Here is a 14,822-nt window from a genome sequence, read left to right as displayed (position 1 = left end):
GGGGCAGTTAAATTCCTCGTCGTCTCCATCGTTCTCTTCGAAGCTCAGCGTGCAGTACAAAGAAGCGCAAGGTGGCAAGACGAGACAAGGTGGGCAGTAGCGACGCGGTCAGTCGAGGTCATGTTGAAAGCGGGGCGCCAGGACGGAAATTGGCAGGAGACCGTAACGTCTTGGGGGAGCTGATAGTGAGTCAGCCCTTTTGTTGTTCCTCGGCAGCCAGAGTAGCTTTCAAACCGCGGCCACCTCAGGTACGGCTGAAAGTATGAGTCAGTCGTAAGCAATCGGGAACGGGAGGCCAAGAGAGCTTCCGCAGAGGAAAACGTGTTGTTTTGTTTTATTTTTGAACATTTGCAAATTTTCGCGATTTGAGACTAGGATTTATTTCAATATGTAAGGTATGAGCTCTGTTTATGTTTTGTTTGAGGAGCTCGAGATTTGAAAGACACGTTTTAAGTAAACCTGTAGTCTCGCGAGATGTTCATTAATAAGTATATAGGCTTTCTTTTTTTGTGTATGCGTGAGTAACCTGAAGGTCAAGGTTATCGTTGAGAGGCCTATCGTAACGCGCGTGTGTGTTATTTAACCTTCTTTCTTTTTAGGTGGGCTTTGAATTTTCTAAGGTTAAGCGCGTAGATTTTCAGTAAGTGCGTGATTTGCACGGAGAAGAGCGCTTAGATCCATTAGCGCGTGTCCTGCGCGGACGGAAGGAAGCAGAACGTTGATGACTGGGTTGCTCGTGTATGTCGAGGGCGGCCGTATTCTTTCTCTAGTACGCGTGCGAAGAGCTAGTTAGTAAAAGACACGTTTGTTCAAAGGTTCCTCTGTGTTGCGTAAGTTACGCAAGTGTGGTTGTTTGCCACACGGTTGGAGTTGGCCTGTGGAGTTGGCCACACGGTTCAGTGGCAACAGTACGTGAGATAAGTACGGCACTGCGATAGGGTAAAACAGGCTGTTCGCGAAGTTAAGCTGCTTAACATATGTTCGGGTATTGGTGTTTGAGAGCCTTCGGTTTAATTCTGCGTAAACCTTTACTCTTGTGCAGCGCGACGGTCGGGTTTGGTCGAACTCAGGAGGAACGTGAACGTTCGCTTTGGCGGCACGAAATTTTAGGGCAAAATTTGGGATTTCCAGTTGAGTGACTTGCATGGAGATTGTGAATAGGAAGCCTGGTGGGTTAGCAGCTTATTCCGGGCGTTTGAACGCTGAGCGTTATTGTGCTGCCGGGTCGACTCTTCTATGCCAGTTGTTGTAAGATGGTTGAAGGCATTCCGAGTACTCAGGGTCTGCAGAGAGCAAAGCCGTCATCTTGCTCGCCAGCCATTCTCTTCCTGCCCAGCGGTTGCCAGCACTGGCCAGGCGAGATTTTCCGGGCCGTGGAGGAGCTGTTAGGAATGGCCGTACGGGGTGGCAACGTACCAGCTTTCAGCCCGCTGCACGTGTTCCAAGCCCACCTGACGGGGCGCCCTTCCGAATACTGCGGATGACCGGCAGCCACGTGGCGCGCGGTCAGCTCAGGAATGTGGTACGGAGCAGAGTTCCACGAAGCCCTCTGACGTCGACACCGAGAGCTATGCGGCACTGAGAGCTGTGCGGCACTGAAACCTGTGTGTATGCGCTACACGAACATTTGCGTCCACGGGGCACTCCAACGTGTGAGCCTTTGTGTGTGTGGGCTCGAACTTGTGTGCCTTTGTGTGTGTGGGCGGTACTGCAGGGCGGCGGCAAGTTTACAATGATTGGACGAACGTTTCCGACCACTCGGATTCCGTCCACGTCGAACGATGACGTCAAACTATGACGTCAAGCGGAGAGCTTATAAGCAGCGTTTGCCGGCTGCTAGAGCGTGCTCGTGTCGTGCTCGTCGTCGGGAGCCGAGTGCTCGTTGTCATGCTCAATATGTAGTAGTGAGCTGTGTGTTCGTAAACTGTTTGCTGTATGTTAGTTTTGCGGGCTCCATATGGGAGTCGCGCTAGACTGCCAATGTATCTAGCTTAATATGTACAATATGTAAATAAATCCTGTTCACCCAGTTCCTCTCTACGACCTTCAACTCCTTCAAATGGTGGCAGCGGCGAGATAGTCCGACGACTCCTACATCTGGTTGACAGTGGTAGGATCGTCCGCCAAATCCTACAATATCAAGTCAAGCATGGGCTTCAAGTTAAGACGCATTTCTGAATACGGGGATAAGACATATTTACGCAGGCGTCACGCGCCGGCTTCGGTTTGGCGCCCATGACCATTGGTGGGGACGCGCATGATGAGCGTCATAGGAGTCAGGTGTGGAAGAAGACGTCCACGAACGCGCGAGCCGAGGCACGAGCGCCAGAGGCAGCATGGAAGAGCTGCCATGATGAGCGACATGGAATGCAGCTTTGGAAGACGACGATGACGGACGCGGCAGAGACGCAACCCAGGCCCGGCGTTCTTCGGACGTGCCTCGCATGGGCTCCGCGATTTCTTCTCCTGGCTTTGGCATGTCGCCCGGGATATCCTCCAATTTCTGCTACCGAGCATGCGAAGGTGTAAGGACCTTCCTGGCACCTCATTCGCCCGGACCCGCCGAGCACCATTTGACCAGGGCCTCATCTTTGGCCAGCCACGGGGCCGGCGAGCTAAGCCGAACGCTCGGCGCAACGCCACCTTGACCGCAGCTGCACCTAGCGTCGCACCGGCATCAGCTGCGCCGGCAAGCGCTCCCGGTACCTCGAAGCCGCCGATATGAAAAGTGCAGTCGACGGTACACTCATCGCCCAACAAAAATTTCATGACGACCCCCGCTGGACCCGAATGCTCCAAGCCCACCGTGGAGCATATATCCAAGGGAAGCCGTTTCAGCCACGAACGCCCACCTGAAGTTCGCCATGGCGCCCCCGCCATCGCTGAAGGCTTACCGCCTACGCCGTCACGTCCCGCTGCCTCAACTCTCAGCGGAAGACTATAAGATCTTCTTCCGCCCTGGAGGTGGCCTCCACCTCCGCACAACCACCAATGGGGGCCTCCTTGCCTTACTCTGTTTTAGCGCCAGCGTTGAGTACGCCACCTCCCGTGCTGAGGACCGCGTACGCATAAACCCATACAACAACTATTTCACCGTCAGTACGCCCTCGGAGCAACGCACCCGGCAGTACGCGCATACCTCTGAGTTGCGTCTCGGCACCCCGCTGTACCCACTGCGTGCTTATGTGGCCGCATACGACAACGCCCTCCGCGGCGATCGTCGGCTCCCCTCGCACTGATTCACTCGCACATACAGCGTAGGGCTCGCGGCGTTATCGCCCTTGGACAACAAGGACAACAGAAAGGTACATCTGACACACACAGCGCTGCGTGTGTCAGATGTGCCTTTCTGTTGTCCTTGTTCAGCTTGCGCTACAACAAAAAGATTTATACGGTACCTCACGGCGACGCCACCGGCAGAAATGCGCCTATAGTTTCCATGTAATTGCTATGGCAATAAAAGGAGTACGTACGTTTAAGAGGAAGCTTTAGCTCGGGTGCTCCTATCTAAATACATGCAAAAGGAGAATTCGTTTTTCTCGAGAACGGCACCAAATGTGACGACGTTTGTTGAATTTAAAAGAAAAACTCAAAATCCAGTGATTGTTGGTTCCGATAAGTTGATTTAGGTCAACTATTTTTCGTAAAAAATTGGCAGAAATCGATAATTTTGAGAAAACGAAATGATCAAATTTTCAGCTCGTTAACTCACCAAGGAAAAGCGATAGCACATTTCTGTAAATTTCATCTGATAGTACACTTAAAGTGGACAAAATTGATATGCTAAATACGAATCTGGAAAATTTCAGAAATATGGAAATAGAGCTTTTGCAGAACACTTGTGCACAACGTAACAAATTAACGTAAGATATAAATTGACATAACAATTTTTTCTCTTTGAATGATTTGATGGATGCCGTTTACAAAACCGCGATATATGTTCTTGATGCAGAGCTACGAACTTATAAACTTCGTGCTTCTATACTTTCAAAGTTCCGAATTGCTGAAAATCTTTTTTAACAACATTCAGACTCTAAATCGAAATTACGCTTCCAACAGTCACTATAGCTTAGCTTTCTCTTTCAAATGCAACGAATTTCATTAAAATCTGCACAGAGGTTATTTCAGAAAAGCATTTTTGCACTTTAGATGTATTTGAATAGGTCGCATCGGAGTTGGGTCCAAGCTAAAGGTTGCTCTTAACAGCGCACATTGCATTGCTTGTCGGTTCATGCTTGCACATAAGAAAGTATGGGCCGATGAGGGCCAATCAAATATGGACTGTTAAACACGGGTCACTTTGTCGCTAGTCGTCGAAATACGGGCGGCTATTCCTGCAGTGCACCGGGCCCATCAGAACCAGGACGCCACTCACGGATGACCTTGAGCACGACCTCGTAGTTCCTGGTGCGCGCCTTGCGGAAGTCCACCCGACACCGGTAGAGGCCCTCGTCTTCCTCGTGCACGGGGTAGAGTTCGAGGGCTGCCTGGCCCAACTCGCCGGCCAGGCGCAGGTACGCGCGGTGGCCGAGCCAGTCGGCAGGCGCGTGGTGCGCCTGCGACAGGTGGCTGCGGCGCGCGTCGCACGAGTAGATGGGCGTGGTCGAGTCGTCCTTGTACCACAGCACCAGGGACACCTCGTCGTCGGTCGTGTTGGGCGTCATGTCGCACGGCAGTGACACCCTCTCTCCCAGCACGCCCACCACGTGAACGCGCGGCTCCTCTGCAGAAAAGGGAAAAAAATTATTTACTTCCACTCGATCTAGTCATGTACGGCAAAAGGATAAATTGATGAATCGTGAAAAAATGCACCTCAACAATTAAATGTTGAAGGAGAAAATGTTTATCAACCATTTACGGTGCATAAACAGTTTTTAAATAAATCTCTCAAAATTTATTCCCACCTTACGAAGTATTACATTAACTTGAGCACGAGACACGTGGTGCGATTTTGAGTGCGATGCGTCGTACAGCGCGTCCTGTTCGACTTGCCACACACGACGATTCAGGACACGTGGTAGTGTCTGAATCGTCGTGTGCGAGCGGGGAGCGGGGAGTATCTCCGCCCAGAACCGGCGCCCCTGCATGTACAGGCGCCGACAAAAGTGATATACTCCACGCAGTCCACGCTGCGGGAACCGGAGCAACGGCAAACTAATACGGCAAACTAGAATCACTGGAAAAAATTTCAGAGTACCGCATTCGTTTTCCCCGCGCCGCCGACGCGTTCATTGGCCCAACCGTACCACATGACTTTGGAGTTCCCTATACCTTCCAAGCGCCGGGCGGGCCGGCTGATGTAGAGCGCAGGCAGCGCAGGTTCCCTACGTTTTTTGGTGTTCCGATTGTCGCGCTCGCGTTTGACTGCAAGGAAATCATGCCTGGCTGCTGCGCCTTCGGATGCAGCAACCGAACTGAGTCTGGAAAGACTTTTTTCTAGATTCCGACCGGGAAAAATGACCGAGGGCGTCATTCTGCGTAGTTACACAGAATCGGCCGGGAGAACTTCAAGCCTACAAAAAGCAGCCGCATGTGCGAGGTATAAGTACACTTTGCGTGTGCTCTTCGGCACTGTTTTAGCAGATATTTAAGCGAAGTGCACGCGGTGTTAGCGATGCTACGAAAATAGGAGTTCATTGCAGAGATCGTTCGCGTCTTGCACGTTTGACGCGGCCACACGGGTACGCGTTTGTTGCTCAACACACGCGCTTATTCCGTGCTCGTGGCACGCGAAGGCACACTTGTCGCGCGAGAATTCCGCGTTCTCACGTGCACCAGGTACTCGCATGATTTCTCCGCGCACGTGAACGAGCTCTCGCCTCGAGTCACTCGACTCATACGGCACTTATTTTTCGCAGATCATGACGATCGCAGTCAATAAAAACATGGTCAATACGAGGCTCATGATACTTCCTTTCTTCCACTTATCCTTTGCTCATTTATACATACGCATTTGGAGCTTGAAATCAATGACCAGGTGATATTAACAACACATGCTTCAAATTTTGAGCTTTTAAGCCGAGCACATACAATGAACTGAAGTCAGCATACATATTATGTTTTATGTTGAAATGCTACGGTGCATACCCAAATAATGTTGTGCTTGATGCATAATACGAAATACAAAACAACAGAACACCCTGTAGCTTTAGTTTCACTCTGTCACTATGAATGTTACATAAACCGCTCTAAAAGCACAAGAATGTTATACAACACCTATGTAACTTAGAAAAAAAAGGTGCTGCGTCACCAGCGGGCGTTCCTGCTTTTTTTTTACACAGGCAGCAAATCTTGGCAGTCTAAGAAAACAGTCATAAATAAAATGAGAAGAGTAGCCGCTAACGAACGCACTAGACAGCCGCGCTCATAAATCACTATGTAGCAAACTCGCTCATTATCAGTGTACAGAAGTACATATACGTTGCTGCAATCACGCAAATGGCTCATATTGGCCTTCCCCAAGATTTAGTGCGCAAAATGGTATTCGAAATTTGTGTTTACGCCTGCTGTGCACAGATCGTGTTACGATCACGGCGCAAACACCGGTGCGCACACGGCAGTCGCAGTGTGTCGTGCGTATACGGCGGACGAAGTCGCCCGGCAGAATCGAGAACGCGTGGTATCCGTTTGCAAACTAAATTAAAGGTATCCGATTTAGCTTGTGAAATTTACAATGAACGTACTATCGGCCAAAAAAGTAAACGGACCACGGCTCAAGTGGCCGGAGCGGCTGCGGGGCCACACCGGGGCGCTGCTATCGCGCTCCGCGCGCTGACGACGAGAGTGCCCCGAGTGACGCCAGACTTCGCCCTCACTCTCACGCGGGGCTTCGTCATGCTTGATAAATTTCTAGAGCACCGTTCGGTTGCTCTGCTACTGACGGTCGCAACGAAGGGGACCGTGCGTCGCCGGTAGTCCAGCACATGGCGCTGTCGTGCAGTGGCGGGCGGCCGCAGCGCATCAAAGCGCGGCACTTAGAAGGAACGAAGACCCGCTGTGATTGTTGTTTTGCTTATATTCACCTTGTGTTGCATATTAGTGCATGTCGCCGGCCTGCACCGCTGCTCGATTTTAGGCAGCATAACGCAAGTAGCCGCAACGGCGGCTACGGTGACGCGGGCTTATTCACGTCCGCGCAATAAGTTCTACGGGAAGCGCTGCGCAGACGTCCGAAGCTATAGTGGCGGCGCTCTACGACTCGATGCCAAGGCGAGTAAGCCAAGTCATCGCGGTCGACGGCAACTTTTCATCGCACTGAGGACCCCTTCAAGCCATGGAATGCTTCCGTGAATAAACTTTCACGACTAACTAGTTTCTCCGATTCGTCTTCCCAATTATCTTTTCCTGGCCGTACTTTTGTAAAGTTTCATAACGGCCTACGCATTGTAGTAGCTAACTAAAGCAGTTTTCACAGGCGTCACTAATGTAAATAGTAAACCCACTGCTGGAGACACTGCCGGAAAAGTACCCCTGAGAGAAAAGCCGTGCCCTCAGTAAAGCTTCGCGCCTGCAACTTATCGGGCTGGCGTGAAAAAGCGCGTATCACTATCACCACCGTTGCTGCTACTTGTGTTATGCAGCTTAATATGGAGCAGCGGTGGACGCCGGCGACATGCAGTAATATGAAACCCAAGGTGAACATAAGCAAAACAACAACCAGAACGGGTCTTCATTCCTTCCGAGTCCCGCGCTTCGATGCGCTGCGGCCGCCCGCTACTGCACTACAGCGCCATGTGCTGGACTACCGGCGACGGACGGTCCCCTTCGTCGCGACCGTCAGCAGCAGAGCAACCGAATGGTGCACTAGGAATTTATCAAGCATGACGAGACCCCGCGTGAGGGTGAGGGCGAAGTCTGGCGTCACTCGGGGCACTCTCGCTGTCAGCGCGCGGAGCGCGATAGCAACGCCCCGGTGTGGCCCCGCAGCCGCTCCGGCCACTTGAGCCGTGGTCCGTTTACTTTTTTGGCCGATAGTACGTGCCTGTGACACTGTCAGGTGTTACTTTCGTCCTGATTGGGAACATTCAATAGAAGCCGACGGCGGTCCACGATGTTCATGCCCAAAAGCACAAGCTTGCTTCATTCCGGCTCGAAGTGACGAAATCTTTCCTTCGTAGCTCGCTCCGCGAAAGGGGGGGAAAAAAACGCATGCATAAGCTCCCGATAGCTGCGCTAAGCTGCTGCCCACAATCGTGGCACAGTTCCAGCAGTAAACACGATCGGCGTGCAAAACAACCACCGGCTGCAGTACTTCGCACAAAATAACATTTTATTTTCGTTCTTAGCAACCATTATCTCCGGGCACAAAGTATTTGTGCTTCAGTAAACACTCAGCCCGATGTGTCACCGAATATCAAGCTCTTCCAACACGGCGGCCTTCCCGCGACGCAGTCGGCTTGGAAGGTATATGGCGGTGGCCGCTCAGTGTCGCCAATCAAATCCCGACATTTGCAGTACTCTTAAATTTTTTCCAGTGACTCTACGGCAAACAGCATCGCAGCGCCGTCCACAGGCAGTATCTGGGATCATGCCTGCCGATAATAAAGGGCACCCATTGGCCGTCTCGATCCTAGATGCCGCCTTTAGATGGCGTCGCGATGCAGTGTGCCGTAGTGTTCCTGTATATGCTCCCGCAGGGAGCAGAGTTGCGCTTACCTTTTCCGGCGCCGCTCGCACCGCTATTCGCCGAGCGCCATCACGTGGTGAAAAATGACGTCAAATGACCAACTGCGCGCTCCGAAGCCAACTTTACGGAAACGGCGCCATCTCGTTTCGGTCAGTGCCATCGAAATTGTAATCAGCGGACCATCGAGCGTGCGTAGCAACGATAGGCTCCGGGTGGCAGGTACGGTATTCGAGGATATTAAGTTAATGACGTTGGTGAAGTGCTGCGAAACAGATCATTTTGACACTTGTATTCTAGTATGACGGGTTGCAGCGCACCGAACTGCGCAAATCGCACGGAAGATGGCAAAGCTTTTTACGCGGTGCCCTGCGGATGGACGAGACCCGCCGGCACCGAAAGGGACCGGGATATGCCAGGTCCGTTCGCCTTGTTTACAGAGGTGAGTTCGGCTTGTTTACACTAAAGCGGCATTTACCTTGAGTAACACTTGTGTACACGCTGAAATGCGTACACCTGGCATGAGAGGTTGTTCACTTGCGCAATTTTTGGTGTATACGTGCAGCGCGACACAGACGCGGTGCAAAGAGAGGACGACACGTCTGTGTCGCGCTGCACATATGCGCCAAGAATGTTAACTTACCAACTCTCTCAATTCGCTGTGTTGCTTGTACGATTGTTCTGACTATGCGGCTCCACAAAAGTGTGTTCAGAACAGAGTAAACTGCCAGCAGGTCCAATTTGCCCGCTGCACCCTGGCTTTTCTCTACACCATTATTTTTTAAACATTTATTTCGGCGTTCTGATTTTTCACCTAAAGTCGATTGATGTGCTGGTGTTCATTGTTTTGTAGTAAGCGAAGACACCGTGCGCTCCTGCTTATGAGACAGCTACGATAGCTTCAGCATTTACCGCCCGCAATATGTCGCTTGTTCGGTCAGCCTTAGTCGACGTGAGGGATGTGAAATTATTTTTGTACGTTTAATAAGCGCTGTGTTATAGTAAATTAACTTGAGTAGTGGGAAGAGATAAAGAACAATGTGCTGTCATATTACAGTCTACAGTGTGTGAATAATTACTTTGCCAGTTTGTCATCTTATGTGATTAGTCCAATAAAAATAACATGTTGTTACTCTTAATAACTTGTTGCCTTTCCAGTGGCTTTGAACTCTTCCCCCCAAGGCTCCAAGAAGCAGCAGTCATTGCTCTCAGCACTCAGCACTCAGCTCTCAGCAATCAGCACTCAGCACTCAGCACTCACTCAGTCATTGCTCATCCCTTCCTTTGTACGAAATAAATTTGATCTAGAAGCTCGTGCCTCTTCAATCTTTTTTTCCATTTGCAGATTTGCTGCTACGAAGCAGCTGTTAAGTTTGCGGTATGAATCGTTAAAATAAGCTTTGCATAAAATGTGTGCCTGTGAACATTTGAAATGCGTTTAAATTTACGCGCCTACACCGCATATCTAGAAAACGTGCAGCTGCCGTGAACGACGTTTAGTGATGTATGACGGTCAACGGTCACTAACATAATTGCAGGCACGATAGTTCTGTTGGCGGCATTGATTGTTCGTCTGATTTCGGCAGCCATAATGTGCTCACATAATTGTGTACCACACGTGTGTGAAGTTTTCTTTAAACGCCCTCTAAAGCTTTTCTTGTCTTCCGCCTCCTCGAGAAAACTTCATGTACGTGCTGAAAAACATTGCACCACTTTTTATTGCAAGGTAATGCGCGTTAGGACGCGAACTTTTGAGCTGTTCGAGCCACGGGCGTAGTCAGGATTTTATTTCGAGGGATAGAGGGGGGTCATATTGTTTATATGTACATTCGTGCGTGTGTTTGTATATGTGCGTGTATATATGTACACACAAATTAAATATTTTGGGGGCTTGGCGCCTCTCCGTCTACGCCAATCGTTCGAGCTTTGCCTGCATTAAAGAGTGTCACCTTGCTCAGCGCTTGCGTACAGTTGCAGCGTGTAGCTCGCGACCAGCAGACAAAAAAGCAAATGGAACACCGCGCGGCATCTGCCTCCTGCGCGCGCGAGGAGTGGCTTCACTGCAGAGCTGGATCATAAACCGGACCTATGCGCAACTCTGCTCCCTGCGGGAGCATATACAGGAACACTAGTGTGCCGCTGCTCCGGCTCCCGCAGCGTGGACTGCGTGGAGTATACCACTTTTGTCGGCGCTTGTGTGCTCGGAATGCCGCGTAACTTGGCACAAAAAGTCAAAGCGAACTTGTCTGCACAGCCCTCTCGTTTTAAACAACCGATGACAAAAACTGGCTGTGGCTTAGCTAAGGTTAAGCCCAGGATGCGAAGCATACTAGCCTTTATTTTAACGCGACAGCGTTAAGGAGCTCGTGTCGCAGAAAAGCCGGTGTCGTCGGCGCCGGCTCAGGCGTGCGGCGCTTGCTCAGGCGCACATTTCGTTGTCGCGCCGAACGCTGCGTTGCTCGACGCTCACCGCGTCCGATACGGGGCGCGTAGTCGCTGCGCCGTAGCAAAGCCACCTAGAAACAGTCTCTGTAGCTCGCCGCAACCTTCGCTTTTCATTCCAACGAGCAGCTCTGTCTCCAGGAGGCATCTCACCTCGTGAGTGTCTAGCATAGGCAAGCGCAGCTGCTTATATACCGCCGCGACGCCGCGAGCGACGGCGCGAGTTGGAGCCCCGTTTCTCCTCTGTCGTGACGTCACGGTGTCACGTGGTATTGAAGGCGACACCGCCGCGCCTGAGGAGCTGGGTTGAGCTCTAGTAATCTGCTTCGCATAAAATTTACGGGCAATTTGGTGAGCTAAACTGTGATAAGTGAAAGCCTATCTACGACTGCCTCTGTTGCTGTTGTCTGAATCGTTCTGTGAACGGACGCCGCCGTGGCCGCGAGCATGGGATGAAATGACGGCCATATTGGCTGCAAAGTTTGTCGCCGATGTGCGCGCACCCCCACGCGCCCACTCGCAACAGCGCTACCGGCATGGCGCCTCCTCTCCTTGCTCCCCTTGCCGGTGATCACCGATTTGCTGCTTCCACCACGGACCGAGCCCGGACACTCATGAGTCACTAAAGGCTTGCGCATGGAGAAATAAATATAACAAGAGGAGACACTCGGCGAGAACTGGCAACAGGAAATACGTCACGCTAGTATTAACGACAACTGTTTGCTGCCGCAAGCATAGTAAAAAAGGAAGAGAATGTGAAATGAGATTAACAGAAATTGTTTACATTTTTTAAATTGTTTCCCGGCAAAAGCAAGGATATCTGCGTATAAGTTAAATTAAACTTTGCGGCTTACTTCCCTTCCCTAGCGCCAGGCCAATCGGCGAATGACGAGCCAGGTGCATGGCATCATTCTTCAGACACACCGCCAAAGCGAGAGAGCGGTCGCGCATGTGAGCGTTGGCCTATTCGGTGACCCGTCTGCCTGTTTTTCTATTTTTTGATTTAGCCTGGCTTGGTGGGCTTCCGGCGAATTCTTGCGTTCCTTCTGAATTTCGATATGGCAACACTGCACTATTGGACTACGGCAAGGTGAGAAATTTTGTTCGACTGTTTGGGACGCATTTCAAGTAATTAGGCTAACGACACGGCACCTAGGCTAGACTTGTGACGCAGTTAACGAAAAACAGCGCGGCCGTCGTGGTGCAGTTAATTTGAATTAACAAATCGTACTAGGAGATGTTTGCGACGCTTTCTATGAGTCCCAAATTTATTTTAACTTATTCCGGTAGTTTTTGGGCGCGCTAGTCGCACAGGGTGCTGTGACGCAGTTTCGCGTGTACTGAATCTTACTGCGACAAGTTTTGGCGCTTTCTCTGACCGCCAACATTGTTGTAACCAATTTCGTTACTTTTTGGGGTACATTTCAAGCGCAGTGGACGCGCCTGGCGCTGTGATGCGAATAGCGAAAGGCAGCTCGGCTTTGGTGCGCAGTTAAACTTCGCGCTTTAATGCACAGACAAGTTCATGGCGCTTTCTCTGGCGCCCAACTGATTTCGTTACTTCTTGGGGTACTTTTCAAGCCCAGCGGCCGCGCCTGGCCTTGGGACGCAGTTCGTGAAAAGAAGCTCGGCCGCGTGGCGCAGTTTTTTCGCGTGTACTGACTCTTACTGGGACAAGTTCGTCACGCTTTCTCTAACCCCCAACGTGATTGTAATTAATTTCAGTGCATTTTGGGAGAATATTAAGGTACACTCGCCGCGCCTGTCGTGACGCATAATAATAATAATAATAATAATATTTGGGGTTTTGCGTGCCAAAACCACTTTCTGATTCAGAGAAACTTCTGACGCAGAGAAAAGAAGCTCGGCCATGGTCACAAAATTAGCTAGGCGTGTACTAAATCTTACTGCTACAAGTTCGTGACAATTTTTATGGCCCCGCAACCACTTAAACCTTCTTTCGGTGCTCAAGCTTGTCGAAAACGCAACGAGCGATTGCCAAGAGTGATAACACGAGAGTGTGTTGCTTGCGCTGGCAGAACGCGCAAAAGGTAACGCCAAGGAGCTCAAACGCCAGGAACTATAGTAAATCTAAAATTCTGTCTTCTGAACGCCACCCATGCATTTGTCTTGAGTGCGAGTGGAAGGAATTCTGCGAGCGTCCAGCATGGCCTGGTTGAGAGCCTGTGTTGCGGCCACCTCTTGTATTCGTAGCGTACTATCCCGTCGGTTGTAGCGAAGTTCTGGTAACGCGCAGTAGCCCGTGTAGTCGTGCGACTAATGTGCAGGAAGTAAGGCCCGGGAAAAGGGGAATGCTGGGAAACAATGTTTTCGTGGTATGTACAGTATTGTTTGGGATGAGTCGGGTATTTTCTACGCCGTGTGTGTAAAAGCGAAGTGCTTTTATTTGCAATGCCGCCTATTCACCACTTTCGCACGCTTCGCCTCTACACGCATTATGTTTACATGTTATTACCGAAATGAGACTTGCTTGTAGTTTATTTTTTCAGCTGACGTCGTCTGGTGGAGCTTGCTACGGGAACTACTGCTGCTTACCTCAATTCTAAAGATGAACCAACTAGCTCTCATCAAGATCTTACTACTGCAAAACAGCTTCGCTTGGGACCAAGATTACTTGGAACCGTGCCAGGCTCCCGTTGTACTTTCGGGAAGAGTCGAGCAGGGGAACAAGAGCTCGACGTGCGGCGCACGAGGTGAGGGTCGCCGACTTGCTGACCGGTCCGGGAACGTGTTAGACGCGCTTCTGCGCACCTTAATTTAGTGCGACGGCGATTGGATGTGGTCTGGTGAACTCGAGTGATGCTAGTAAAAAGGTCCGTATATAACACCACATAAAAAATCAACGTGCATGGGAGGGATATGTTAAACAGGATGGTGCCTTTCCAAATTTATGATTTGCTTCTTTGTCTTTTTCGTGCAGTGCCCTGCCTGTACTTCGGCTTATGGCGCCTTTGATGCATCATATTTATCACATCTGATTCTTCGTTCCCACATGAAGCCATGCTATGCTTTAGTCAGATTGCATTTAAACTAGTCACAATAACTGATGATGCAATTATGCAAGCCGCTCCTCAGAATTATAGCGTTCATAACATAATCTGGAATGAAAAGCTACCATAGATGACAATAAATTAGATGTGTAAGATTTTAATGCCATCGCTCATTGCAGTTTTCTACTCATTTGCTACACACTAGAGAACATTGTACATTTAATTTATTTATTTGTGAGAAAGTACAACGAATCAATCCGAACGGCACCAGGAAACTACTTTCGTGAGGACGCCAACCGAATAGGAAATATGTGCCTCTGTAACGCATTGAGACCGGGCGGGATATTGCTGCAGAACCACGACAAGAGACGCTTAGAAACAATGGGGTGCAGCCCACACATGAATAACTTTATGTGAACTATTTATAAACAAAGACCTGTGTATAGACCTCTGGCCTCACATGCGAATACGCGACACATTTCTAAATGCTCTGCTCCCTCAGTCAGGAACATCCATACGTTGTACAGGACATTATCAAATGAAATGCTACCATGAAAAGCTACCATAGATGACAATAAATTAGATGTGTAAGATTTTAATGCCATCGCTCATTACAGTTTTCTACTCATTTGCTACACACTAGAGAACATTGTACATTTAATTTATTTATTTGTGAGAAAGTACAACGAATCAATCCGAACGGCACCAGGAAACTACTTTCGTGAGGACGCCAACCGAATAGGAAA

The 14,822-nt window shown here is 50.1% G+C and overlaps 1 protein-coding gene and 2 long non-coding RNA genes across 4 annotated transcripts in view; 2 read left to right on the top strand and 1 right to left on the bottom strand.

Annotated features, from left to right (window-relative positions):
- Positions 1-14,822, bottom strand: part of LOC135896262 (protein turtle-like) — a 594,776-nt gene that overhangs the window by 287,530 nt on the left and 292,424 nt on the right. For both annotated transcript variants that reach the window (XM_070537869.1, XM_065424615.2), the window contains one exon: positions 4,376-4,723. In XM_070537869.1, the coding sequence (XP_070393970.1) occupies positions 4,376-4,664 (289 nt within the window). In that variant the 5' untranslated portion in view covers positions 4,665-4,723. The remainder of the gene's footprint in view (positions 1-4,375; positions 4,724-14,822) is intronic.
- LOC139059432 (uncharacterized) overlaps positions 1-14,822 on the top strand; it is a 350,104-nt gene that overhangs the window by 314,838 nt on the left and 20,444 nt on the right. The window lies entirely within an intron of this gene.
- On the top strand, positions 8,704-9,933 carry LOC139059743 (uncharacterized). Its single transcript, XR_011514340.1, has 3 exons — positions 8,704-8,845; positions 8,924-9,065; positions 9,782-9,933. It is a non-coding gene; the product is annotated as an uncharacterized lncRNA (long non-coding RNA).

This window comes from Dermacentor albipictus, chromosome 4 (genome assembly GCF_038994185.2).
Source record: "Dermacentor albipictus isolate Rhodes 1998 colony chromosome 4, USDA_Dalb.pri_finalv2, whole genome shotgun sequence".
Taxonomy (NCBI): Eukaryota; Metazoa; Arthropoda; class Arachnida; order Ixodida; family Ixodidae; genus Dermacentor; species Dermacentor albipictus.
This window is presented reverse-complemented; position numbering and strand designations above follow the sequence as displayed.